This window comes from Carassius gibelio, chromosome A17 (assembly GCF_023724105.1).
Source record: "Carassius gibelio isolate Cgi1373 ecotype wild population from Czech Republic chromosome A17, carGib1.2-hapl.c, whole genome shotgun sequence".
Lineage (NCBI taxonomy): Eukaryota > Metazoa > Chordata > Actinopteri > Cypriniformes > Cyprinidae > Carassius > Carassius gibelio.
The window spans coordinates 19,601,312-19,628,798 of NC_068387.1; the positions used below are offsets into that span (position 1 = coordinate 19,601,312).

At 36.4% G+C, this 27,487-nt stretch overlaps 2 protein-coding genes across 2 annotated transcripts in view; one reads left to right on the forward strand and one right to left on the reverse strand.

Moving 5' to 3' along the window:
• The window catches only part of LOC128031624 (protein phosphatase 1 regulatory subunit 37-like), a 34,917-nt gene extending 21,044 nt beyond the window's left edge, over window positions 1-13,873 (reverse strand). Inside the window, exons 1-8 of the mRNA XM_052619928.1 lie at window positions 13,744-13,873; window positions 13,153-13,250; window positions 9,374-9,419; window positions 7,119-7,219; window positions 6,044-6,163; window positions 5,089-5,236; window positions 1,465-1,620; window positions 1,232-1,344 (exon numbers count right to left, since the gene is read on the reverse strand). Coding sequence (XP_052475888.1) covers window positions 1,232-1,344; window positions 1,465-1,620; window positions 5,089-5,236; window positions 6,044-6,163; window positions 7,119-7,219; window positions 9,374-9,419; window positions 13,153-13,250; window positions 13,744-13,873 — 912 coding nt within the window. The remainder of the gene's footprint in view (window positions 1-1,231; window positions 1,345-1,464; window positions 1,621-5,088; window positions 5,237-6,043; window positions 6,164-7,118; window positions 7,220-9,373; window positions 9,420-13,152; window positions 13,251-13,743) is intronic.
• A 1,005-nt stretch (window positions 13,874-14,878) lies between these two features.
• Window positions 14,879-27,122, forward strand: LOC127933616 (serine/threonine-protein kinase VRK1-like). The gene is made up of 13 exons (XM_052530705.1): window positions 14,879-14,998; window positions 15,934-16,103; window positions 16,198-16,253; window positions 16,778-16,847; window positions 17,384-17,471; window positions 17,619-17,727; window positions 17,928-18,020; window positions 20,227-20,359; window positions 20,848-20,968; window positions 22,799-22,857; window positions 24,468-24,640; window positions 26,652-26,745; window positions 26,836-27,122. Exons 2-13 carry the CDS (start codon window positions 15,938-15,940, stop codon window positions 26,952-26,954), a joined length of 1,281 nt encoding a protein of 426 aa, XP_052386665.1. The 5' UTR covers window positions 14,879-14,998; window positions 15,934-15,937; the 3' UTR covers window positions 26,955-27,122.
• The last annotated feature ends 365 nt before the right edge of the window (window positions 27,123-27,487 follow it).

A 27,487-nucleotide genomic window follows, 5' to 3' on the forward strand; every position in this document is an offset into this window, starting at 1 on the left:
TTTGGCCTGAATGAATTCTCTGTGAACATGCCAAAGGCCGAGAGAAAAGAAAGCAGGCCTTTAATTTGTAGCTTTTGATTTGAATCGCCATTCAGATGACAGAAAGGTACAGTTTATTCTGACAATCAGAGCTGCTGAAGAGGAATAGATATTATTAAGGATTAGAGATGAGCTTTCCAGTCAGGATGAGACAAGCCATTTTCTTTTGTTCTCTTCTCTCTTCTCTGTGTGTGTCAAACTCTGCCATAGACCACAAAAGAGAGAGAGAGAGAGAGAGAGAGAGAGAGAGAGAGAGAGAGAGAGAGAGAGAGAGAGAGAGAGAGAGAGAGAGAGAGATATCCAGTAGCTGTCATGTTGACAGTTTGGGTACTTCCTCTCCAACGCCAAGCAGAGGCCACATGCAGTGTCACTGCTCGTCTTTAATCAAAGCCACACTCAGATAGAACAGGAATGAATAAATAACTGAAAAAGTAACATACTGAGTGAAAATCATTGTTTTTAATACAGTTCTTTGTGCAACCCACTGTTATTTATACAGGAACAGACCCGCTCAAAAATGAAATTTCTCTGGAAAACAAAAGGTGAATTTTCAGGTGAACGTCCCACTCCTTTCCAAATAATGTAAGTAAATCAGGACTGGGGCTGTCGAGTTTTCTGAAGCCATGCAATAGCTTATTGTAAGAAACTCTTACAACTCCCACAGCTCTTCAGTGAAAATCCTGACATCCATTTGTGAATGAATCGTTCTTTCAAATCAGTCCATTTAAATTTCAATTTCCTTCTGTAAGTCACAGATAGCTATTCAATGGCTTCGGTAGAACTGTAATATAGCACAAAGTTCATAAAAATACATTTTATGGTGCTAATATGGTGCTTTTGCTTCTTTTTTTCTTTTTTTTTTTTGCATAAATCAGACAATTTTTTGAATTCCTTCCAAATTTCTCCTTTTCTGTTTCACAGAAGAAAGAAAAGTTACACAAGTTTGGAACAACATCTGAGTGTCTATATGATGACAGAACTTTCATTTTGGGGGAAACTTTTTCTTTAATTAAAACACATTGTGAAACGCAGTTGTGAAAATGTTTCAGCAAATTACTGATGCACAATCTTCCAGATGTGTTAGATTTTAACTCCATCTTCTTTTTCATTCACACTACGTAAGTCTTGAAGTGCTGTTGTAATGATTAAAATGACACGTATCTCTATTATCTTGCCCGAGAGAAAATCTCACCAGAACATCCTGTAGATGGCTCATGCCGAGATGAGTGATGTGATTGTTACTGAGTATCAGCGTTCTCAAACCAGTCTTCTGAGAGCTCAAAGCATCACAAATCTCTTCCAAACCTGTGGAACCGAGAGAGATGACTACACAAGAGCTGAAACAAATTGTGCATTTAACCACAAACACCTTTTCAACCATGATATTGGAAGCACACAATGTGTCCTCAAACAAAACAGGCATACCTGAGTCAGACACGGTATTGTTGCTTAGGTCCAAGGTTTTAAGAGTGCTTTTGTATTTGAGGAGGTCGCCAAGTTGCATGGAGTCCTGGTAGCCGTTGAGGTTGTTTTCAGAGAGGTAAAGCTCCTGCAAGGCGACGTTCTTTTTCAGAGCACCAACTATGGCAAAAATTAAGAAAAATCTTCAATAAGCATGATGCTTTGTCCTTGTCCGTCATATGTGTGCTGAAGAACTCTGCTACAGTCCAACAACATCAACAACAACAACAAAAAAGAACAGATTTCTGTAAATGCCCACAACGGTTCTTCCAAATGACCCAAGGGCTCACTTTTATTTACATCGCTGTGATTATCACGCTCATCATTTTAATCATCAACATCATTACATGTCCTTTTTAGGGCCAGAGAAGCTTTCATGGGCTTTTTGTCTGTGGCCTCACAGAGCTGTCTGTTCAAATCAATGCGGCAGATTTGATCAGACCCTTTTGGTTGCATGTGGAATGCCAACATCGTCATCATACACAGTAGGAACCAAATAAGGGGATCGTTGAATCGATCGGAGGGACTCCATAGTGCGAGTCAGCGAGTCCCCGCAATCAGGGCCCCACCGATCGATAGCAATGATCAGAAGCTGGGCGTCCCGCTGGTAAGAATGGGGGGGGGGGGGGGTGCAGGAGGGTGGCCCCAAATTATCAAATGGATCCACATGCTGCTTAAAGAGACAGAGCCATAAAGATATGCTGTAAGATGTCTTATTTTGGGGTTCTGTTAATGGCCTAAGTCTACTACAACATCTGTTTCTCTCTCTCTTTCTTTTACCCAGTCATTTTCAGGGCTAATTTTCCATTTAGACATATGCATGATGTCTCAGCAGTGGCAACAAACTACTTCTATGCACAAATACCCTGATTACCAAAAAAGAACAGCATGATATCCTTAGCGCATAGAATACTGTTTCCCAGAATGCAATACAAAATGGCAATTGTGTGGTGAATGAACAAAGTTATGTAAGCCAAAAAAAAAAAAAAAATCAAATTCAATTTGAGACATGTTTACATAAAATTGGATTCAAATGCAGAACAAATATATTATGAATTTGTCTCTTCTGTTTCACTTACTGAAAGGGGTGGATGACTTTTTTTTCTAGGCTTTATAGTATTTATGGGGTGCAGTCTAACATGTGTGAATGTTTCACGTTTTTTTTTTTTTACATTATTTTTCACATAATTTACCTTTTATTCCACAACGCTCTGTCCCTTCTCCTACAAACATGCTGATTATTTCCTGCTTTTATGAAGCCCATCCCTCAGAAATGGGCTTTGTTTGGTTAGCTAGCCCAGTGTGTTGTGATTGACTAAACCGCCTCTAGTGCGTGTCTAAATGTCCCGCCCCTCGCTTCAGCGACATGTGATCAAGTTGTTTTGTAAACAATGTCAGTATTGTTTATCATTTTGAGCCTGATTGAGATGCAGAGGATATTAGTAAAGAGGATCGTGCAGAACCTGTGCAAGCACGGCTCTTAATGGTCAAATATCATATTTACACATGTAAATGTAAGGAACCCCTTTAAAAACAATAAAAAAAGATAAAACTATGAATGGCATATACAAGAAGTAGACATGTTTTAAAGCATTTATCTTTAACTACATATTGTCATATGAATAACTACTGACATTATATTGTGGGATCACTTAGCCAGATACAAGATTCCATAGGTTTTATATGTTTTAATAACAAATGTCTTAATGACAGTGTTTTGCACAGGTTTGAAGGGCCTGCACATCTCTGTAAAAGTTGCTGTGGGAAAGACTCCATCTCACAGTGAGCTGGCCGAAGTGTTATGAATGGATCGGTGCAGCAATGTGTAAAGTGACAGGAAGAAGATTACGACATCTAATCCAAGCCCAGTCTAGCTGTTAGGGTCACTGGGCCAAAATCTGCCACTCCTCCCCTTGTCCTGCTTCATCTGTTCCTGCTGGCCAGGGCCACTCATGGAGAACACTCATTTCAAACACCTGCTACCTATACTTTAGAACTGGCATATTGCAGTATTCATATGAGAGCAAGTGAAGCAACTTGTAGGTTGATATTAGCACTTTCTGCATTGTTAAAAAATCTTTCTGAACATAAGGTGTGATTTTTGAAGATGGTGTGTTGTGCAATCCTGTTATCATTAAAAGATTTCAAACTCCACCTGGAGTAAATGTACTAATGCAGTGGGAAATTTTGCACAGCACTTGCTAGACCAACACCAAACCAAATGTCACAATAATAATAAAAAAATATATATATTTGGCCATCCTAATTATGAGTCTATATAAGAACAGATGCACTTTGCTGTTTTTCATTATTTAGCCACATTAATGTGGAGCAAAAGTTCACCCAAAAAATGACATTTTGCTGAAAATATACTCACCTTCAGACCATTCAAGATGCACATGAGTTTGTTTCTTCATCAGAGCAGATTTGGAGAAATGTATCATTACATCACCTTCTCAACAATTCTCTGCAATGAATCAGTGCCTTAGAATGAAAGTCCAAACAGCTAAAGAATAATATATCAGAATAATTCATAAGAAATCCACATGATTCCCAGTCCATAAAATTAACTTTGTTCGAAGTAAACAGCTGTGTAACTTCAAACTGTTTCTTCCAGTGGTTCTCACACATTTTTGTTGATGGAGACCAAAGCAACAGGTAGAGCAAGTCATTCATTCAAGAACTGATCTGCAAAAATTGAGCAAGCAAGGTCAGTAAAATTTAATATTTTTAGTACGGAGCCCTGCCCTGCACATGGCATGCAGGGAAATATATAGTATACTATATTGTGTGCATGATTTAATATTTTGTTCCCTCGATTTGATAAATCGGGCACATAAATTGTGCCCATGATTAAGCAAATTGAGGGAAGAAAATAGTAATCGTGTGCACATTTTAGTAAATCGAGGGAACAAAAAAGTAAACCGTAAGCACAACTTAAAATTTTTGTTCTTGCATGTCATGTGCGTGGCTCAATATATCATGGCTGGTATGTATATGCGGAAAGACTCAAAAGTTGTGTTTATGTTTAATTCAGCATCTTCGCTGTTGCTTGTTTCCCCCGTGAAGCCAAGCAGCTTTCTCTACTAAAGAAGATTATAATGCTGTTTTCCCCCAAACTTATATATAGGACTAACGTTACATTTAAGATATTGATGTTGGTTGCTTCATATCATTGCTAGTGTAACGCTGAGTGCTAATACTGGGGTTACTTACGTCACACTCCAGGATTCCCCAACGATGTTTAACGTGCCTCAATGAACTAATAGAGTGACATAAACGAAATGATTGCTTCCAGTTCACAAGACGTTAATTGGTGGACTGGAGTCATGTGGATTATCGTGATGTTTATATAAGCTGTTTAGATTCTCATGCTGACGGTACTCATGTACTGAAACTGAGAGTGAGTAAATTTATAGAATTATTTTGGGAGGTGAATTATTCCTTTAAGTAGCACAGCTGTCCCCATTTCCCACAATGCACCTGTATTAGAATTTCACAGTCATATTCTCAGGCCGCTATCACCCAAACTTCCTTTCATTTTTAGATCGCATGCACTTCAAGTGGATGGTTGTGTGCTGGGCATACCAAGTGTGAAGAGAGGTTTGCCGCTCAGGCAGGTGTTTTCAAGGTGTAGCACTGTCAGCCTGCTGGTGAGAAGGGCTTTTGACAAGGCCTGCGCAGCGTAGTCCACCATAGGCATGTTGCAAGCATCCAGCCTCCACAGGCATCCACTCTGAAGAGACCAGACAGCAAACCATCAGAGAGAGACACAGAGACTCAGAGGCCTGGTTTTGCCCTCACTGCGGACTGGCCTCTCTGTCTCACCCTCTCTCATCAAAAAACCTCCCTGTCTAAAGAAGCCGAAACGTCAAACCCGGAAAACAATTCTTCCCAAAGATCTGCAGGCCATTCCAGATTCATCCTTTAGTCCACCACTTCAAAGTGTCCAGATTTTTTTCTTCTCTCCCTTTCTTGGAAGATTTTGATTGATCTCATATAATACCGCCTCAGAGCGTGCCTTTGGTTTTTACCACTGAAGTCCTCATCACCGTGAGGTGATGTTGTCTTTCATCTAGAGCTGTTTCTAAATGAACACATATTGCCAGGCGTTTTATGAGGAATGTAATGATGTCCATTAAAATCAAAGTGTGAATGAGGCTTTATTCAGCAGTGCGGACATTTTCATCTTTGATGCATGGTAATTCATTGCTTCCAATTCAGTCTGAATACCACTGTGAGGTATCGGTTCACACTTGATGAAACATTTAAAAAATGAGCGGTGTTAGGCTATAGAACTTAAAAATGCAGCTGTTTGCATAGATTTTTTTTTTTTTAGTTTAATTAATTTACTTTTAAGATAAAATATCAAGTTGCCAAGACTTACAATGTGTCATAATTAAACATAAGTAAACAATATATATATATATATATTTACAATAGTAAAAGGTTAAAATAACAGCATATTATAATTGAATTATTTTTGCCGCAATTCAATGGGCAGTGGGATAGTATGTGCGGTGTAGAAATATGTACATCTTACCTGTCGGAGGAGGTGTGACAGTGACAGCCAACCCGAGAATCCCATTCCTGAGTTCGAGGACACGTCGAGGTGTGTAGCTGACTCGTAGTACAAAAACATATCTAGCAAAGATGATGCTCCCTTATGAAAGAAAATAAGTCAATGTCGACAAACAGAACCCTGACAATAAAAAAATAGATATTGTTGTACCGAATTTCAGGAGCGTGCATGAGCATGAGGTCAGAATTTTGTTTGCTTTGTTGGTGTCAAGAATGCGGTAGATTGAAGTAGGGCAAATCTTTGCTACGGAATCTACGTGACCGCTAAAGAAACATCATGTTGTCCGAATTTAATGTGTTGAGATAAAATGATCATTTACCGCAAAATAATGTTAAGAAAACATGGCTTCCTGTAGTCATGAACAAATGACTCGAGTAGTGCGCTCTTTTAATGAATCCTTCAAAGAGATTTCCAATCCCAAACTCAAAAAGTTATCAAAGGCCTTTTTCACAGACTACGTTTTCACAGTTATTGACATCGGAAATGTAGCAAAGAATTGTTATTTTCAATGTAACAATAGTAGTAGTAATAATAATAATAATACATAAAAAATAATAATATACATACTGTATAAATAATGTACATCCATGACGTAACTACTTTGTGTTTATTTTTTTATTATTATTTTAGGTGTTTCTAATAGGCTATAAAGGCTGAGGAAGTGAAGGACAATTTGACTTCTTTGTTTTTTGATAAATCTATGTCTTTTTCCTGTTTTGGAAAGTCATATAAACAGTTTTGTGGATAGATTTTTCTTCTTATTTTGCTATTGGGGTAAATGAAAACTCAAAAATGTTATAGTGTCTATTCATTACAGGCTTACAAAGTATGACGACTTAAGTAGAAGACTTAAAGAAACTTGTTTTATGGATATTCTTTTATTTTATTCTTTTATCAAGATGGCATACTAATTTTGATAACACTATTGTACTACGTTTTGTAAAACTTCATCAAAAATAAGTACAATTAGAAAATGTGACCATGTGTGAATTTTTTTTTTTTTTTTTTTTTTTTTTTTTTTTTTTCATGTACTTACATTTTGCTCAAGCTCGGCCCCCTTCAGACTGATAAAATCGAATTGCACTGATTTCAGGATCTCTTCAAGAGATTCGCAGGAGCAATAATCTAACCGCTCACCTGGAAAAACAATCAAAATGGAGAAATCACTATTCACACTTTTGGTGACTCTCTCTCTACCTAAATTTTTCATACGTCACTGGATAAACTAACACCAATCGTAGACCTGCACTATACAAAATCTCTGCCACTCAAAAGTGAGGCATATTAGACACGAACCCACATAATACGATCATGTCTGATCCCCTTACTTCAGTGAAGGAGACAATCAAAGAGCTTCTGATTATGCAGGAACAGATGACTTTTAAACAAAGCCCTGAGAAATACTTTGATGGCCACAGCAGTCCATCTATATTAGACACGCGTTGCAAAGGCCCCCTTCCCCTCATAAGCTCTTATCTCCCTGGTCGGGGAGAAGCCAGAATGCTCAGTTAATCCCAAACTAATGCCCTTCAGCATCAGCATGTACATTTCAATTAACAGACTCATCAAAGTTCTGATCTTATCAAAGTCTGGTAGCTCTGAAAGTAAAGTTATGGTTGCTTAAAAACACTTCAGGGATAACAGGACACATATAAAACTGTTTAAAATACACTGTAAAAATAAAAATCAGAAGCGAAACAAATATGTTTTGGTCTCCCGTGGAACAATAGTCAAGACTCTCTGAAATACTGAATCATGACTGGTCAATCATTCAGCAGAAAGATGTTTTCTAATATTCGCCGTTGTCCATGACAAAGCTATAATTAAATTACCGTATTTTTCGGACTATAAGTCGGACCTAAGTATAAGTCGTATCAGTCCTAAAACACGTCATGACGACGAAAAAAACATATATAAGTCGCAATAGTCGGACTATTAAGTCGCGTTTATTTAGACCCAAGAACCAAGAAAAACATTACCATCTACAGCCGCGAGAGGGCGCTCTAATAATGTTTTCTGTTAGTTCATTACTCTTGGTTCATGTCAAATTAATTTTGATAAATAAGTCCCTCCTGACAATAAGTCGCAGGACCAGCCAAACTATGAAAAAAAGTGTGACTTATAGTCCGGAAAATACGGTACTGAAACTGGTCAATGCACTTTCATGGAAGTTTGTTACTCTTATAAGTTTTGTATGAATTCATACAATATATTTAGCATTTGTTCATTTTGACTCTCATTTTGACTCTCATTTTGACTCTCATTTTGACGTTTTTGATAGACCTTCATGCTTAGTTCTTTTTTCCCTACATTCTTTTTCATACATTTCCATACAAATCACATCATACAAATTCAAATGAAATCACCACCTTAAATAGGATTCTAGCTCCCATTTTTCCTTAAACCATTTCACCTTCATCTTGCATTTATCTGGCAAGATTACCTTAAATGACTTCATTATTAATATTAGTATATAATATTGTTGAAGTGTTCATCTTGTTGCTTATTGCTTTTTATATTGTAATGGACTACCTTTTTTTTTTCTTAGAGGAAGCTTAATTTCAAATCAATCAGTATATATTATTGTTAAACATTCTCTAGAACCTTTAATAACATTCTCTTAACCAATGGTGTTAGTTTTGGACAGCAGTATTATTCTGGGACTTTATGATAGTCCCACTTTAGACTTAAGCTACTGGTTGAGGCAAAGTCACTGTATGTGAATGCGCTTTTCTACCATATCTTGTTCCATATAAAAGCAAAGGTTTTTAGGATAATGTTTTACATAGAGTTTTGTTTACAATTCTCAGTGAATGAAACCAGTTATGGCTATACGTGTTCTTATGGCCCTATAGATTCTTAGAACAAATTAATTTATATGTGATTCCACGTTTTAACGCAGCACAAAAGGGCAAATTACCCGAGTTTTACAACCGAAGGAAAGATAAACAAAACATCTGATTGCTAAAATGCATGTTTGAACCTTCCATTATGTTGTCACAGTTGGTGTGCATCTCCTCCCAGAGTTGTGTCTATGAATTTGAAAGATTTTCTGTTTGTTTTAGGATCGCTCGGTTGAGCTTTTACAGCAGGTCAGACTAGTGATGCCAAATACATGCTGATGGAAAGATGAATAAAGCTGGGATACCTGGATGGATGTGGGATGAGTGTCTCAGGTGAAATGATAGAACTGAGGGATTTTTATGGTGGTGTTTAGCTTTGAAAAAAAAAAAAAAAAACACTCTTCAAGAGGGATAGCAAAAAGAATAAATATTGAATTAAATAACTTACCTGACAGGTCAAAACACCTGGCTCTGTCAATAACACAAGTAATTTGCTGTATGAAAAAGAGAAAGACATTTAAAAATCAAGAGATTTCTGTACTCATGGTTTCAATATTGGCCAATATTGAATATTTCATAAAATGAACAAATTATTTATGAAATTTACTCATGTTTATGGCAGCTTGTATGCTGTAAAACCTAGGAAATGTGCTTCATACAGTACCATTTAAATACATTGGTTTCATTAAGCAAAAAAAAAAAAAAAAAAATATATATATATATATATATATATATATATATATATATATATATATATATATATATATATATATATATATAAAGCTTCTTTTTTTTGCATAAGTACAACTGTTTAAAAGGACATAAATGTTTCAAAAAACATCACAGTGATCTCTAATTAAAAATAACATTTAGGTCCCAGTTATGTATATTACAGAGTTCATTTTATTGCTTATAAAATGAAAGCACTGATCTGATATTTTGTGAATCTTGTCACTAATATACCTCAGACAAAATGTAATCATCAACATTTCAAAGTGACACCAAACAGTGGATGTTGATTTCAAGTACGTCACAGCGCAGATCATTTGAGCTCAGTCTGGCAATCTAGCCACTAGAGTGTAGCTAGCAGATGGCAGTTAGCATCTATCAGGCAACGGACTGATAAAGTCCCTCAGTCAACCTGCTGTAAACACGAACAGGACGTCATCTGGGATTTTGCATTAGAGCAAAACAAATTAAGCATCGCTATGTGCGAACAAACTCTCACGGTTTAATATTATTCCGATAAAAAAGTCTCGACAAGGATGACTTCAGGCCATGGTTTTGTACCTCTGTTTCTTTCTTTGATGTTTTCCATCTTAATAAATGTGGAAACTTCTGAAGCCCTTCACTGCTAAGCAATGTTCTGTGCTGTGTATTGAGGAAAATGAAATTACAAAGTACAAAATGCATTGATGTGTCAGGAGGGAGAGGACAAAATGAAGTGATAAAGAGAGCCTTGCTTCCTCCAGGCAGAACGGGACACAGCTTATAAACTTGACTTCCACAGACGACATCTCAAGTGCATTTCCAATTCTTCACTCAAAGACTCCTGGAGACCCACTCCAGTGCTCTGCAGTCTGGGTGGCTTTGTATTAGCAACTGTCTGAGAGCATATATTCCTCCTGTTTTCCTCATTTAATTAGTTGAAAAAAATGATTTCGAAACATTTTATACAGTAAAAGCTCTCAGGGATTCAAATCAGCCGCACATTTTCCTTTCAGCGTCTTCTCTGCAATAAAGGATAAATTATTTAAAATAACACAACCTTTTATCTCACACCCTTTGACGGCAGCAAATTAAAAATGGAAATTGGGATCTAATTAATATGCAAATATATTCATTCCCAGTTAACAATTAGCAATTAAACCTGCAGTGTCTAGAAAGAGCATAGACAAAATTAATAACTTCATTTATCATTAACCAAAATGAAAATGTACACAATTTTTTTTTAGTTTTAAAATTGTTACGCTGTCTCCCTGCCTCTTCATCAGCACCAGAGCCGGGGAAAAAAAGAAGACATTTAATAGAACAATTTAGTGATTGCCATAGAAAATGATAAATAACTAGCCTCGAAAACAACATGATTGGTTACACGGATGGTGACTGCAGCTCCAGACAGCTGGGAAGGAAATAAACATGCCTATTTCATGCAGTAAAGAAAGAAATCTAGAGGGTACTATGGACATTAAAGATTTAAAGTGGGAAAGTTATTTATACTCTACAGTGTTTAGATGTGAGAGATTGTGAAATTCCAGTCCGTATTGGGGGGAGGACAGTTATTTCACTTCAGACACTCTGTGGCTTTCTGATGAATGTTCAACGCTTACGGCTAAGCAGCTCGACAGAGTCAGGCTGGGAGCAAGGATGATTTTGGGGAGCTCTGCTGCACTGCATTCGCTCTAATGGGAGCACTGTTCAGTCTGAAATACAAACTTCTCACAAAATCTACGCCTTATCCTGCAGGGAGATGTGAAATGCTGAATCGTTTGATGATGCTTCCTCGGCTTCTGAGGCGAGCACTCATACTGTATGGGGCGCTTCTGTAAGTCTTTTCTCTTTGTTTTTGTTTTTTTCTGATTCTACAATTGCCACCACCTCCGACAGGATTTGCACTTCAGTGGCGGTGAGACTTCAACAAACGTTACTCATTTACAAGCCCCTGGGATAATAACTCATATCAAGAAGTTTTGGTGTGTTCTGAGACGGAGTGGACACAGAAAACTTTGAATGAAAAAGTTCCAGAGCCAGCTTCAACCGCTAAACAAAGAATAAATGAGAATGAAATAATAATAATAGCTACTCTAAAGGATTAGTTGACCCCAAAAAAAAAAAAAAAAAAATGCTGAAAATGTACTCACCTTCAGGCAATCCAAATTGTGTTTGTTTCTTCTTTGAAACAGAGAATCATTAAATCACTTGTTCACCTGTGGATGCTCTGCAGTGAATGGGTGCCATCAGAATGAGAGTCCAAACAACTGATAAAAACATCACCATAATTCACAAGTAATTCTCACAAATCCAGTCATCAGTTAACATCTTGTGAAGTTAAAATGCTGTATGTTTGGAAGAAAACATAGAGAAAACAATGCTATTTTTTAAGGACTTAGTCGGGAGCAATGGTTTGAAGTTAAAAACTTCTTAATAATCAATTTGTTTCTTACAAACATGCAGCTTTTTACAAGACATTGATGGATTTTCTTTGGATTATCATGATGTTTTAACCAGCTTTTTGGACTCTCTTTCTGACGGCACCCATTCACTGCAGAGGATCAGTTGGTGAGCAAGTGATTTAATGCTACATTTTCACAAATTTGTTATGCATCTGCATCTTGAATTGACTTTTTTTTTAACAAAGTTTTATTTTTGGGTTAACTATTCCTTCAAGCTTTTAGCTAGTGTTAAACTAAGGGGGCCCGGGATCCTTCATACAACTTCATACAACCAAAAACAACGGTTTTAACCACTAAAAAAATAAAAAATAAAATAAAAATAAAAAAGATAAAAGCTTTAAATAGTTTCAGCAGTCATTCTCTAGGGATGATCCTGGCTGAAAAAAAGGAGAGGCTAATTTGATAAATATGCTCTTTAAGCAGCAAATTTCATTTAGCATTCTCTTATTATAAATTCACACACAGTCCTCAACTAAATATCCTTCCTTTTAGCTTCTGCTTAACCATACATATTTCAGCCTTTCAGGGGGACCACCTACATTCCTTTCAAATGCAGTTGGGTTCATTAGCGGAGTGGAGATAATGCAGAGAGTGTGTTTAATGTAAGCTCTGCTAAGTCGCTAATTTCCCACAAATAATTCTCCTTGATCTAATCGTAAATTTATGCAGAAGAGAAAACGATGCTCTTAACGTTGCTGGTCAAAGTAAAATAAATAAGTGCAGAGTATAAATTATGCATGCATGCTCATGTGTGAGTGTGTGTATTTGAGTGTGTGCTTCTCATTTCCTTTCATTTACCTGTTTATTATTGTCTTGCCTTTTTAGTTCAATAAAACGGGGTTGGCTAATTAACCTGCTCCCTAAGAGGGATCAAAATGTTTCATTTTCTTTTCATCCTCTTTCTTTCTTTAATTTCAAAGTTATTTTAACCAAAATTGTTCATTATATATAGCAATTTCAAAGCAGATCTTCTGCACAAATAACCGAATATTAGCAAAAAATCAAAACGTGAGAAGGTCTGCTGTGTGTATTAGTGCATGTTGCTCCACTGTACCTTTAACTGATCAAGAGCCTTTGGGTTTGGTTTCACATGGTGCTTTTCACAACTCTGCTTGTAGGCCAGAATTATATCTGTCAGAGTGAGACTGTCAGCTAAAACAGAACAAATTTAAAACCCACATATAAGAGCCACATCCAGAATATTCCATTTAAGAAAATAATGAAATATTTTATTTACAATATATATATATATATATATATATATATATATATATATATATATATATATATATATATATATATATATATATATATATATATATATATTCTTCATCAATATCACATTTAATTGATCAAAAGTGACAGTAAAGTAAAATATTTTAAATTATGCTTTTTTTTTTTTTTACTTTCTAATAATCAAAAACCTGAAAAAGCATATCATGTTTCTACACATATGTGAAAACTATGCCCTTACACTGTATGTGAGCATATGGGATTTCCTTCAAAATAATTTAAAAATCATATCGAACCAAACTAACACATAACAATCAATGTTGCTTTTGCTGTTGTTACAAATGATGTTACACGAATACAAATGAGCACAGCTAAACTGAAGAGGCTGTCAGCAACATCAACTCCATCTCACCCTCTTGAAGTTCAGCCCTTCTCTCCACAAAGTCAGAAACCATCTGCTCATCTGGGGGAAATGATACACGTTTTTCTATGCTCTCCTTCAGAGACTGAGATGTTGCCTCTTCCTCTGAGTGCCCTGTCATTCTTCTGCTATGAGCGATGTCCCGCAAAGTTGATTAACCAAATTGTCATGTACTTCTATGGCAGACATCCCATTAGCTCAGAAGTCAGTCCTCTGAACTATTAAATTCCTCATATATGATAACATCTCTGGACACATTATCTACCCTTCGTTGCTACAGAAAACCAACCATGAAATGTCCTCCAAAATCTGCTCCTGGGAATTCTTGCGTTGTTATTCTGTAGCCTAATAGTCACTAGGCAAAAGGAAACTTAAACTCGCAGCATAGCACTTCTACAAAACAGTTACAGGATACCACAGAGTCAATTATTCATGAACTATGTGCCTCTCAACGCTAGTACAGCTCTATACAAGTCAACATCAAATATGCATGTGGGGAAACATAGCCTAAAATATATATTTTTTAGGGCTACTTACTGTTGTAAATATACCTCACATAAGAGTACACTCTAAAAACAACAACAACAACAACAAAAATAATAAAAACGGCACAGTGTATTGTATTAATATAAAATATTTTTTCATATTAATTTTAAGGGGGATTTTACCTGTGCACTGCATTGTGTTGTGTTTTAGGGTTAACAGGAATGACTGTAAAATTTATGTATAATTTCCTTCCAGGCAATTACATTGCAACATATAATAAAATATACATTTTAAGGTATACCTCTGTAAATCATTGTAAAATCAATATCTGTAATTATAAAGTTTTGTATTTTCTCTACCCACTTGTAATATTAAAACCTTGAGAACAATTCTCAATTTCATATTTATTTATCACACATTCATAAAGAAAAGAGAGACAAGTTTACTATTGTAATGTTTAAAAATGCTCTTTTGTAGTGTGTGTATATATATATATATATATATATATATATATATATATATATATATATATATATATATATTCAAATTAGTTTAATTAGTATGATAACAAAACATCGTTTTGTTTGTGAAAAAAAATTAAAACGGATAAAAACTGCATATTCCATCATGCATTGCAAAACAAGGAACTACGCAGCCGTGTTTCTAACCAATCGCATTCGCCGAGCCTCAGCCTGGTGATCAGTTTGCGGGAACTTTGGAGAGGAAGAGCTGTTACAACCTGCCACTTATCCGCGGAAAGGTTAGTATAATGTTTACGATCTGCTTTAATAAAGCATAATGTCTAAATGTATTTATTAGCGTATTATGAGGACAAAGCATCTGCGTTGTTGTGATAAAAAGCCGTAATAAGGCAAGCTAATCGTGCTAGCATAGCAATTTGAAATAGTTGAGCCGCATTTTGCAGTTTATTCCCCAAATACAATATAAACAACCCAGTGTTACTCTCATTGATAATGTGTGACATTAACCACGTTTTATCACTCTTAGACTCTTGTGTTACATAAACAATCTGAAACCACAGTTCTTAATATCTGTGTTGTAAAAGTGAAACAAAACGCATCATTGCATCTATATCACAAACGTTATCACTGAGTTTGTCATCAGTTGTAACGTTAGCATTTAAGTAACGTTACTAATACATCTGTGATGGTGAAAGTCTTCAAGGCATCTACATGTTTTATGTCATCAATAATGAATCAAACCCCAAAACACTCACCTACATGACAGTTTAATCATTTGTATGACACACCCTAGATTTATTGTTTGGATTATTTTTATTTTTATACTTGTAGTGTAGTGTTGACTAGTGTAAAACCACATTAAAGTGTTTGAATTCTGTTCAGTTTATTTATTTTTTTGGGAACTGACAGGGTTGCTGTGATCATAAGAAATCTGTACATGGTTGAGAATTTCAAACATTTTATTTTCAGGGCTTTACATTTGTAACCATATTTACATTTCTTAATGTAAATATGGTTACAAATAGGCAATTATTTGATAAGTAACATTTTCTGTTAAACTTTTTACTCTATAAGCAAAATTGCTAATATGTTTGTAATGGATGATTTTATATAAAATAACAAAATCATTTAAAGTAAAAGCATTATCCCTAGTGGTCCCCACTTCAGTTGTAATGGAACTTGTGTTTCTTGTTTGGTCCTTCAAATTATTCAGTAAAATGCCACCAAAGTCCAAGGCAGTTGGGGCGAAGAAAGCGAGAGCTCCAGCAAAGAGGAAACTGGCTGAAGAATTCCCACCTGGAGAAGTTCTTACGGATAATGCAAAGAAAAAATGGAAGCTGGGATCAGCTGTGGGTCAGGGAGGTTTTGGCCTGCTGTATCTCGGTAGGATTCAGAAAAGCTGTTGGAAATTAAGTTCAGATTCTTTATTTTGCTTTATTTATCAGATGCTCAAATATAAATTTGTCATATCTTTTAGCAAATGAAGACTCCTCAGTATCTGTTGGCGTTGATGCACCTTATGTCATTAAAGTGGTGAGTGAGGGACTTTTGTTGCTGCCAGCAGATATATGTCTAGATCTTTAACTTTTTGAATGGCTGTGATGTTTGGGTGGTCAGCAATGTAATGTCAATCGATGAAAGGCATTTCCTTGACCTTAACTATAAGAATTAACAAATTATATAAAAAAATTGATAAAATAAAAAAACGTATTTTTTAATTATTTCAATTAACAATACCAAACAATAACAACCATCACTTTTATTATTGTTTTATTTTAAGTAAACAAAGCAATAAAACTTTTACATGATACATTGTAATTTGGGTAAATGAGTGTGACTTTTGCAAGGGCAGGTAGACAAGTGTTTACATTTTACAAGCAAACTAAATGGAATAATTTAGTGCTTTGGTAAAATGACACTTCATGGGAGTGCGATAATGTATGTGTACTTTCCCGCTGCTGTTTTTTTTTTTTTTTTTAATGCATGTGGGTTCACATTTTTAATATTTCATTTTAAATGTCAGTTATTTTTGGTGATTGTTTTTTACTGTCTTGTAGGAGCCCAGTGACAATGGCCCTCTCTTCTCTGAACTGAAGTTCTACATGCGAGCTGCCAAACCCAATCTAAGTATGCCTTTGCAACTGCAAACATATGCATGATGAGCCAGACTGAAAAAAGTCGAGGAGCAACTCTTTTAATTAAAGAAAGTTCTGAGCTCACCACTGAGGGCCTTATGGAGACAGACAAACCACAACTCTCTGCCTTTTATGGCTCTTATGGCTGCCCCAAGGCCACAGCATTGCGCTTTACTTAATAACAATCCAAATTTCAGTCTCCCTTGACAATTAACTACTATATTACTAAGGGATGCTCATGTTTTATTCATTGGAATATTGTAATGGTGGTAAATATTTGTCCCACCAGCAGATTACCTTGCGGCACAATGTCAGTTTGGTCCCCGAGGAATTTTCTTATATTACTTTTAAGAACCAACAAGTTTAAAGAATAAAAGTTTTGAATAATTTATTTGATTGCATTTAATGGTCACTGTGATAATCTTAGTTAGTAATTTTAGAACTGATTTAGGACACTGTCATGTTTCTTGATTTCAGGTTGAATTGGAATAGTTCATATGTTGTGACAGAATGTTTTATGTTTTTCAGTTGGGGCTTGGATGAATTCAAGGAAAATTGACTATTTGGGAGTTCCAAAATATTGGGGCTCTGGCTTTCATGAGAAAGGTGGTAAAAGGTAGGGAAAATAATCACTGTTTCTCCAAGTTTTGCAAGACAAATAACACAACATCTTTTATTATTATTAAAATGTTTTTTCTTTGATCTTTTGAACATGCAAACAGGCAATTCAAATACGATAATTTTACCTAAATGTTCATGACAGGTACAGATTTATGGTCATGGATCGATTTGGAGTGGACCTACAGAAAAAGTTTGAGGGAAATGGAAAGCAATTTCCAAGGAAACTGGTTCTTCAGCTGGGTCTCAGACTTGTAGGTTTCTTCTAAAAGTATCTATCGAAAGTAGCAATCTATGCAAATGTATGTATTTATTTATTTATATAAGGAAAACCTTTTAAACTTGCACACAATCTTTTCATTGACTGCTGTGGCATTGCAAGCAGTGGGAGAACATCTTATATTGCTGTATTATTAAAATATCTCATATTCTAACATATCTTTCATCTCTCTAGCTTGACATTCTGGAGTACATCCATGACCATGAATATGTGCATGCAGACATCAAAGCCTCCAACCTCCTTCTGTCCTACACCAACCCCAATCAGGTTTGTTTCAAGCCTTCCACACATTTCAGTTACAGATCTCTGTTTCCATGGTTGTGTATGGCTCTAACTGTACAGCCGTAGAGGGCAGTGCGTGTAAACTGCAGGGCTATACAAAGCTCCCACTTATTTGAATTGGAGTACCAGTGATCTGCAATGTAAGAAACTACTTGTCTTATTTTTTTCTCCATCTGTTAATGAGATTTGGGTGGAGGAAAAAAAGCAAAACAATTTAAGCCTTTAAATGCGGCTCATAAACTGGAGAGATAAGAGACAATATTGAAGCTGTCTGTAGCAAATACGGTTTGGGTGGTGGGCAAGAGCAAATATTTAATTTGAAGATTAATAATGTATCTGTTGTGTATTATTAAGCTGCTATTTTTTAAGTCACAGTTTAAAACTCGGCCTCTTGGGATTAGTCGCTGTTTGCTTGGTGACTCGGAGCATGCTTCTTCTTTTTTTATTACTCGTGTCTTCTTTTTGCTTCTTAATACATGCCTGTGTTTTATTAGTGTGTGTGAAAAATGCACTGGGTTTAGTCTAAATTATTGAAATGCTTAATATTCTAAAGGGGTCATTGGATGCTGCGTGTACTTTTACAAGTTGTTTGAACTGAAATGTTTTGGCAGTGTGTGTACACAACCATCCTATAATGATAAAAATCCACACAGTGTTTTTTTTTATTTTTTTTATTTCATTAAATAATTTCCCCTTTCTCAAATCAAGCTGTTCTCAGTCAGGCCCCTTCCACAATAGTTTGATTGACAGTAGCGTTTCAGCACAGACTTGACTGGTGTCTTGCCTTATGCCTGCCCTGAGTGAGCTGATATCAGTCCGCTATTATTTCACAAGAATGTCTCCTAAGCGATTGAGGTGTTCTGTTATTGGATGTATTCATGAACTGAATATAGCAGTCGTCATTTACTCCCGGCATCTGAACCACTGAAGACACCGTAAATTATATTAGTTTTTTGAAGGGAAATCACCCCGATCTACCTAAATGTGTTTATGTTCGCAAGAATCATTCGTGATCCAGCTTCACCTCCAGAAGTGAGTGTAAGGGTTTTTATTTTTTTATTTTTTTTATATTTTTATTAATGAATCTTTGCATATCACCTTTCCTAATAAGGTGCTAATTAGCAAGTTTCACGATGGCTGAAGTAAAAAGTCTCATTTATATTTAAAAGAAAAAGCTACAAAGCGGCTTGCTCTAATTTTCAACAGTTTTGTTACAGGGTAAAAAGGTTTATTTTTACACTACCATTGAAACATTTTAACCAAACTATGTTAAAGACTTGATGAGTGGACATCCGATGACCCCTTTAATATTATAAACAGCAGAATAGGAAGTATTTGAAATATTAGTGTGTGTGATAAGGATTTGGTGTTATTGTTTTTTAAAGAACTGTAGGCTAGACTCAATCCTTTGACTTTAGAATACTGAAGAATTAGCAGAATATGAATGACTTCTATTAACTGGTTCTTTTAATTAATTATTCCAAAATATTTTAAATCATAAATTAGCAGTTTGAATCAGTCTGGAACATCTTTCAGAGAGTGAACTCGCAAGTCCATTCAAGTGGTTACTATATGAACAGCCAAAAGTAATTATAACATGCAGTTTAACAAAGTTTAAGTTTTTGTGTCTTTGATAATATTTTTGCGTGAGTGTTGATGCTGGCAGTTTCTAATCACCAGCCCCAGCTTTGAAAACCTCCTAACTTTTTATTTTTATTTGTTTAAGTTTGTGATGTTTGTCACTGTAGGTGAGCTGTTAATCTTTACTGTTGCAAATTGCCACATGCAGTTATTTCTGAGACACTCTACCTGGACACATCAAATCATTTAGCACTTTTTGGGGGAGGTAATAGGTACACCTCCAGTTTGTGCACAGACTGTATTGGTATCTTTGGAACTCTGTTAACGGCTTCCTGTTGCTTTGAAAACAAAGTGCTAATTGTCAGATCTCTTTTATAAGTGATACATACATCTAATTAGCAATCAGTCTGTTTGCAGCTTCAAATGTCATTCATTTGTAGTAATCTTCAAGTCTTGAAGACTTTATTATGTTGGATGTGTCATATATCAAAATAATATTTAATTTCCCAGTGTTTTTTTTTTTCTTTCTGTAATTGATTTACCAGTGATTTGTATGTTGTTGTACTACAAGCTTTTGATTTGACTCTTATTATTATTTTTTTTTACCCAGGTATATTTAGTGGATTATGGATTGGCCTACAGATATTCTCCTGAAGGAGTGCCAAAGGAGTACAAAGAAGACCCAAAGAGGTGTCATGATGGGACCATTGAGTTCACTAGTATTGATGCACACAAAGGAGTCGGTAAGAAATTGTAACAATCAGTTCTATTAGTCACTCTTAACGTTCAAATTTTAGGGCTAGGTAGGGTTGGGTACCGAAACCCAGTACCAGTATTGCACTGGTACCTATGGGAAGTATAGAAGTATCGGTTCAGGCTATGTTTAGGCACCGGTACCATTTTAAAGGTATCAAAATGGTACCGGTATCGAATAAAACCAAATCGATACCCAACCCTGGCCTAGGCGAATCCATATGGCCTGACATATATTATTTTTGTAACCCCTGGAGATTCAGGTAGCATGCATTTGAGCAGCCATTGAAGTGTAAATTATGTAAAAGATCACATTGTGATAAAAAAAATAGTATTTCTCTTCATAATTTGTCTAAATGTTGATTTAATGGTACTTTGCATCAAATAATACAAAAGTGGGGTACCCTTTTAAAATAGCCTCTGATATGAATGTTTTTTTTAAGAGTTCCTCTCTGTGTTGGTGTATATTGCATTTCAGCCCCTTCAAGAAGAGGAGACCTGGAAATCATGGGCTACTGCATGATCCAGTGGCTTTGTGGCCGTCTTCCCTGGGAGGACAAACTTCAGGACCCACTGTATGTCAGAGACTCCAAACTCAGGTGATTGTCTTTAACCTCATTTGTTGCATTTAGGTTTTACTTATTTCTGTACTAAATAGTAATCTACCTATTTGACCTATAAATATATATATATATTAGTGCTGTCAAAATTAGCGCGTTAACGCATTCGATTAATATGAAATATTTAACGCGTTAAAAAAAAATAACGCAATTAACGCGATTGCAGTTTTTTTTTTTTCCAGTTGTGGCCTATGTGTGTTCAACGTGCAAAGAAATATGGATAAGACCAAGGAAGGACTTTTAGACGGAAAGTTTCAGTATAAAACTCTGCCGGATTACTCTTCAGTCTGCCACAAGAAACTTTACTCTTCATTTAGTCTGCCACAAGAAACAGCAACATTAAAATCATGAACTCAAATGTCATTGTTTAAAAAAAAAAACAATGACTGTAACAGTGCGTAAATCAGACCTTTCTGTAACGCTAACGTTAATAAGCTTAAACGAAAATAAACGAAATAATTGTGTAGCGGAGTATTTTTTGTACACAGTGCCGCGAACTGTCAATCACTCCTGTACGCGTGCATCACTGTCCTCCTCAGCTGCAGCAACTTGCGCTCTCTCTCTTCATCAAGCTTTAAAACAAAAAGGGGACAAAACGATCATATTGTCTTTGTGCATAGGCTATAGATTAATTAGATAAATGAATATCTAAATTTGTGCCTTGCCGTCTACGGTATTTTTTTAGAACTTAGAAAAAAGATGCTGCAGCCAATGAGCAGCCAGCGGGGGCTGCAGGACGACTAAACCTCCGCAGACAGTTTTTAATGTTTATCAGACAATAAATACTCAAGATTTTGCTTTAGTATAACTCACAACGAGTTTCACACACCTTCTCCGGCCACGTTGAGTTGTTGACACTTACAGTGGGAAAAGCGACACATGCACTATTCACTTGTGTAACTTAAGGGTGAATGGGTAATGTAGTTTCTGCTCTGGGTGGGATGAATTAGGAAGCTTGCATTGTGAAGGGCGCTCTGAAAATCGGCAGTGCAGGTGAAAGATTAAAACCTCTATTAAAACAGATGTCCAAATGAGCATACCGGTACGCTACAAGCACGTTCTGGGCGCACGGAGAGGTGGCGGTATGCTCAAGAGCTATATTTGGAAGTGGCGGTACCAGTGCATACTGGCCCACTTAAAGCACTGGCAATGACTATACTTTGGAATTTTTTTGCAGTCCACTTAGAATTCAACATGGAAATCATTTTTGTCTATTATTGGCATTGATTGTTTTGAAATTCAAATGGTACTTACATGCCTGTGTTTTTATTTCTGTAATAAATATGGCTTTCAAGCCAACAGTTAATTTGGAGGATATTGATGGTTTATTGCAGGTATGTTGTTTACATGAGAAAATCTGTGTTACAAGTTAAACAAAAATTCCAATAAACAATCATATTTTGAATTTAAATAGTTTCTTTGTCTTGAGTTTACATTAATTATTTACATTTTACATTTACATATCCAAAAAGTTTCAGTCTTTTAATTGCGATTAATCGCGATTAATCGCGATTAATTTTAAAAAATTGTGCGATTAATTAGTTAATTTTTTTTAATCGATTGACAGCACTAATATATATATATATATATATATATATATATATATATATATATATATATATATTTGCCATGTGATAATAAATATTGGGATGATGAATAAAGAATAACTAATATGCCTCTTTGCAGTAAAACTAATTCTTTTTTTTTTTTCATTCTTTTCCATAAAGCAGTGTTTTTTTTTTTTTTTTTACGGATACAATTTAAAATTGTAATTTTTTAAAAATAAGTTTTGAATTTTCTTCTCCTCAGGTGTAGAGACAATATTGATGAGTTGTTGAAAAGCTGTTTCCCTTCAGACAATTTACCAGGTGAGAAAAAACTGAGCAGTCTTTAAGTTAGCTGGAGAAGCTTTCATACATTTAAAAAACTAAATGTACTTTGGTTGTAAAATATCAATTATATAGTCTGTAATACGATAGGTTAATAGTCTTAGGAAATTTCTTACAACTAAATGGGATTAAAGCATAATTATTTTTTTAACCCTGTCGCAAACGCAAAAGCACCTGTGAATTCTGCATTATTACTTTTTGTTTGTCTGCCAAGCAGTAATTGGAGTGACGCACTTTCGAGCTCTGATGTGCAAACAAGAGTGCAAGGGCCTTTTCTATTTATAATGAATGTGGCCCTGTGATTGAGTCTTAATTAGAGCTAATCTATCAGCTCTGTGCTAATTCCCAGCAACTTCTCACACTTTCTTTAAACTGGAGCGTAATTGCTTTCATCTTTTTATAAATATTCACATTTTCTGTTTACAAATATTTGTTGTGAAACGTTTAGCAATTATAAAAAAAGTGTACATAACCTGAATTTGTCTAGTGTGGTGCCTCATAAACGTTCCTCTTTGTCTGATGCTTCATTAATTGTAGGAAATATTATAAATGCACCTATTAATAAATATTAATACAATTGCCTTTAGTATCAGTTAAATAGTGTAGGAAATATTGAGGAAAAAGAGTCTAGTGTAGCATTAGTCATTGTGTTTTTATTTACATAATCAGTGTCAAAGAAATTGTCAACATAAGAAATATTTCATTTTCATTTTACATAGTGATAGTTCTTTAAGATTAAAAAAAAAAAATTGTTAAATTTAGATTCTGAATTTCATTTGCAATGCTACATTTTTGGACAAGTGTGTGTATATGCACATAATAAACATTGCATTTGCCCTTCTCGACCGCAAAACATAAAAGCTGAAGTTTTGAAACTTGTTTTTCACCCTTCTCCATTCTCGACCTCAGTATTGCATAGTTTTGCAGACAGTGCGTGTCAGTCTGTACTTTTGCAAAACTTTAGGGCGTTCTTTCTTTGTGTCGTTTAAAAATCAAAGATGTCATTGGCTCCCTTTGCTCATCCGCTGATGTGATGGCAGTTCTTAAACCCTGTGACAGCCGCGCGGCAGACGGCGAGATCCCTCCTGAGGCTGTTGTCTTGTGCGTACACGCCGCATCACAACACCGAGGTGATGGGAGGCGGCACTGTTAGCACGGCCATCAAGACTAATTCTGTTTGGTGTGACTATTTTAGCAGCCGACAGTAAACAACAGTTCGCGAAGTGGAGAACTATAAAGAACAAAGTGACAAATGTCAACCCCTCTCCTCTAAACTTAGCCTGAAGGTTAAAGTGTGAGCATCTACCGCAGAGACACTGCCCTACAGGGACTGTTCTGTCTTTCCTGCACAGTGCTACACGAATGAACGCATGGCACGTGCACCTTATTAACATCGGACTTTTGCGTGTTCATTTGAGATGAACTTTGAGACAAAGGTCCAAATAACTTTTGCTTAATCGCACACATAATGCTCTTAGTTTGTTTATTGACCCAGAAGTGTCTTTATTTTTCCGACTTTGCAATACATCAGTTAAAGTAATCTGCATTAAGATTAGATTGTTGTACTTAATGTCGTTTTCAATTTCTAGAGGAAATGAAGAAGTTCATGCAAGAGGTCAAGGCTCTCGAATACACAGACAAGCCAAATTACGCAAAATTGCGAGGTATTTTGCAGCAAGGCCTGAAGACCATAGGGGCTACCGACGACAGAAAGCTGGACTTTGGCGTGTCGAGCAACAGCACATGCCCACCCTCTGTCAAGGTAAGAGCCATCTTCAGTGAAACATCAAAAAGCTAACCTTTGTCGCACTCCCTCATTCGCGGTGCATTGAAAATGCTGCGACAGTCCCTTTCTGAAGCCCGCAATTTAAAAAGGAGCCCTTTTCAACATCCCGTAATTTGTTTACCTGTTGAAAGAAGATTCAAATTTGAAAATGCCCACAGATGATCCAAGACTAATTGCTCGGGTTAGTTGGAAACGCTGTTGAGTGCATTGATTTTCAAATGCGATTTAATGTGTAATGCTTTTAACAAATGTGTCTTGAGCTTATTCGGATTCTTTCTTGCAATCGACACACAGTCGCCCTCTTTTTACCATCAAAATGTCTCAATGTTTTATGAATTTTCTTATATATTTATGTTTAGTATTTTTCTCTGCTTTTCAAATGGTAAAAAGTGATTTGACCTTAGTTTCTTATCCTAGATTGCAGTCAGCACCCTCAATGGGGCAGCTAGTATGAGATCTCACTCCTCTGAAATGATGCATTTCTGAATACTTGGGGGGGAAAGAGGTGAAATGATCTTTAGGAAAGAATTCTGCAGCCGTTGTGGAGCTCCATCGTGTTTCTTTTTTGTGTATTTTGTGTAAAACAAACCGTCCGAGCCCACGAAGATGCCCTTGATGGCATATACTTTGTGAAAACGATAAGACTTAGGCTTCATTCATGGGGTCCGGTACAAAGAGCTCTTGGCAACAAAGCAGTCTGCATCTCAGGTTCTCTCCAGCGTCCGGGTGTTTATCCCCGTAGCCCCTCCTCTTCCTCCCACAGACAGGTCCTGAGTGCCTGTGTTTATTCCCTGCTAATGTATCACAAATTTGCTGACATGGTAACCTTGGAGTCGACGCAGGCCGGCAATCAGTGAGCCGCACTTACGGCAAGGGAGGGGACGGACTCTTCTCGCTTCCCACAATGCAGTTTGCATATGGAAGGTGCCACCAGGGAGCTGGTCCATGCCAGCTGAGGGTTACCTGCCCACTGCCGTTATTGTATGTAATTATCGAGTCAATCTGTTCAGCTCAGCAGGGTCTGGATGGTAATCATGAGGCAGCAATTGGCAAAATGGAAGGGAAATGCGAGGGGGGGCTTGTAAGGATGATGGTTCAAGTCCGAGAGAGGGGCGAGCATTCATTATGCAGTCTGAGTGAAGAAAAGGGAGAATTTGATTGCTGTCATTAAGTGCATCTTCTTCATAACCCCCAGTTCGGTTAGTACGATTTCCTTGAATTGAGGACTTGAGCTTCTATGCTAGAATTTTCATTTGAGGAGAGAATGCAAGGATTTTTGATTTATGAAAATAGATTAACTCACAGTAGTTTTCTTTGTTTGTAATTGTAAGAAAAAGTCCCAACATTGAAATCCGTTTCCTTTCCGTTACTGGTCTTTTCCAGTGTCAAAATACACTGCTGTTCAAATGTTTTGGGGTTGGCAAGATTTTTTTTCATGTTTTTTTATGTTGTGTATATACTTTATAGTACAGTAATATTGTGAAATATTATTACAGTACAATTTAAAATGTTTTTATTTGAACAATTTAAAATGGGCTGAATTTTTCTGAATTTTTCTAATATGCTGACATTTTTATTATCAGTGTTTAAAAAAGATTTTTTTTGTAAATGTCCTCACTGTCATTTTTTATCAATATAAATCCATACTTGCTAAATGGAAGTATTATTTCTTAAAAACATATAAATAAATAAATAAATAAATAAATAATCACTCTGAACGTTTGAGCGGTAGTGTACATGTATTACATTTGACATTCAAATTATTTATTCTTGCCGGATTTAGTGGCTAGCTAAATTGTAATTACGTTTTCTCAAGCGTTCACAACGCTCAAGGCACATGTAATAGTTTCCATGTGTATGCAGAGCAAAAGGTCCCTTCTTAATATTTGATTTGAACTTCCTCCAAGGTTGCTCTAGGCAAGTGAATTGACCACTGCTCTTCCATCTTTTCCATCCCCTTATTTGTGTCTTTATTTTCGACTGGAAGGCTCCCAAGCGGAAGAAAGCGGAAGAAAAAGGCCAGTCTGCTGATGAAGCCAAAGGCGCTCCTGCAAAGAAGAGGCGAGCTCCACAGAAGAAAGGTAGGTCATGTTTCTGGACCTTACCTGTTATCATCAATATCAGTAGTTTTGTGTGGTAAACGTTTTAAACTGAATGTGTAACTTGTTTAGAAGTGAATGGGGCTAAAAAGACGGCAAGTCCTGCAAAGCGTCCAGCGAAGAAAGAAGCTCAGGCTGCTTCTGAGCCAGCAGTGAAGAAAAGCAGGGGAAGGCCTAAGAAGAACTCCTAATCCTCTTCGCACTCTAGTTCAAGTCGTTTCCTTTTTTTTTATCTTTTAAATTGTCTGGTCTGTGTTTGTTGTCTGTGGTTGCGTTTTCTTAAACTTGAGCAGCATATTGGGCACACTCCCTTGCACTGAAATGATAATAAATAAGGCTAAAAAAAAGTGGCTTTGAGTTGTGAGTTATTTTCATTCCTTTTGTAATGCCTTGAATAATCAAGCCTATGCGGATGTGGTCCGGGGGGATTGCTTTGCCCCCGATAAGGAAATCCCTGAAGGAGCTCCGAGTCCCGACTCTTCCCCCGCCACATTTTCCCCTTGTTGTTGTGCTATGAAAGCTGCCGTGCGACTGGCACTCCGACGTCTGTGGGAGAGGCGAGCTGGTCTTTGATACCTGCATCGAGGCAGGCGAGCGTGTGGCAGACGCCACTGAGCCAGGTACATGCGTTTGGAGAAAGGAGGCTCTGCGCCTTTCCTCTCGGCTGCCATTTGATCAGGTGGAGACAAAAGACTAGCACTTGGGTCCTAGTTTCTGTGTCACT

Excerpts from the sequence above, each read along its gene's own strand:
- LOC127933616 (XM_052530705.1), top strand. The coding sequence starts at position 15,938 with ATGCCACCAAAGTCCAAGGCAGTTGGGGCGAAGAAAGCGAGAGCTCCA. Across the intron at positions 20,360-20,847 it reads TGATGCACACAAAGGAGTCG|CCCCTTCAAGAAGAGGAGAC; the intron begins GTAAGAAATTGT and ends ATTGCATTTCAG. Across the intron at positions 26,746-26,835 it reads GCGAGCTCCACAGAAGAAAG|AAGTGAATGGGGCTAAAAAG; the intron begins GTAGGTCATGTT and ends TAACTTGTTTAG.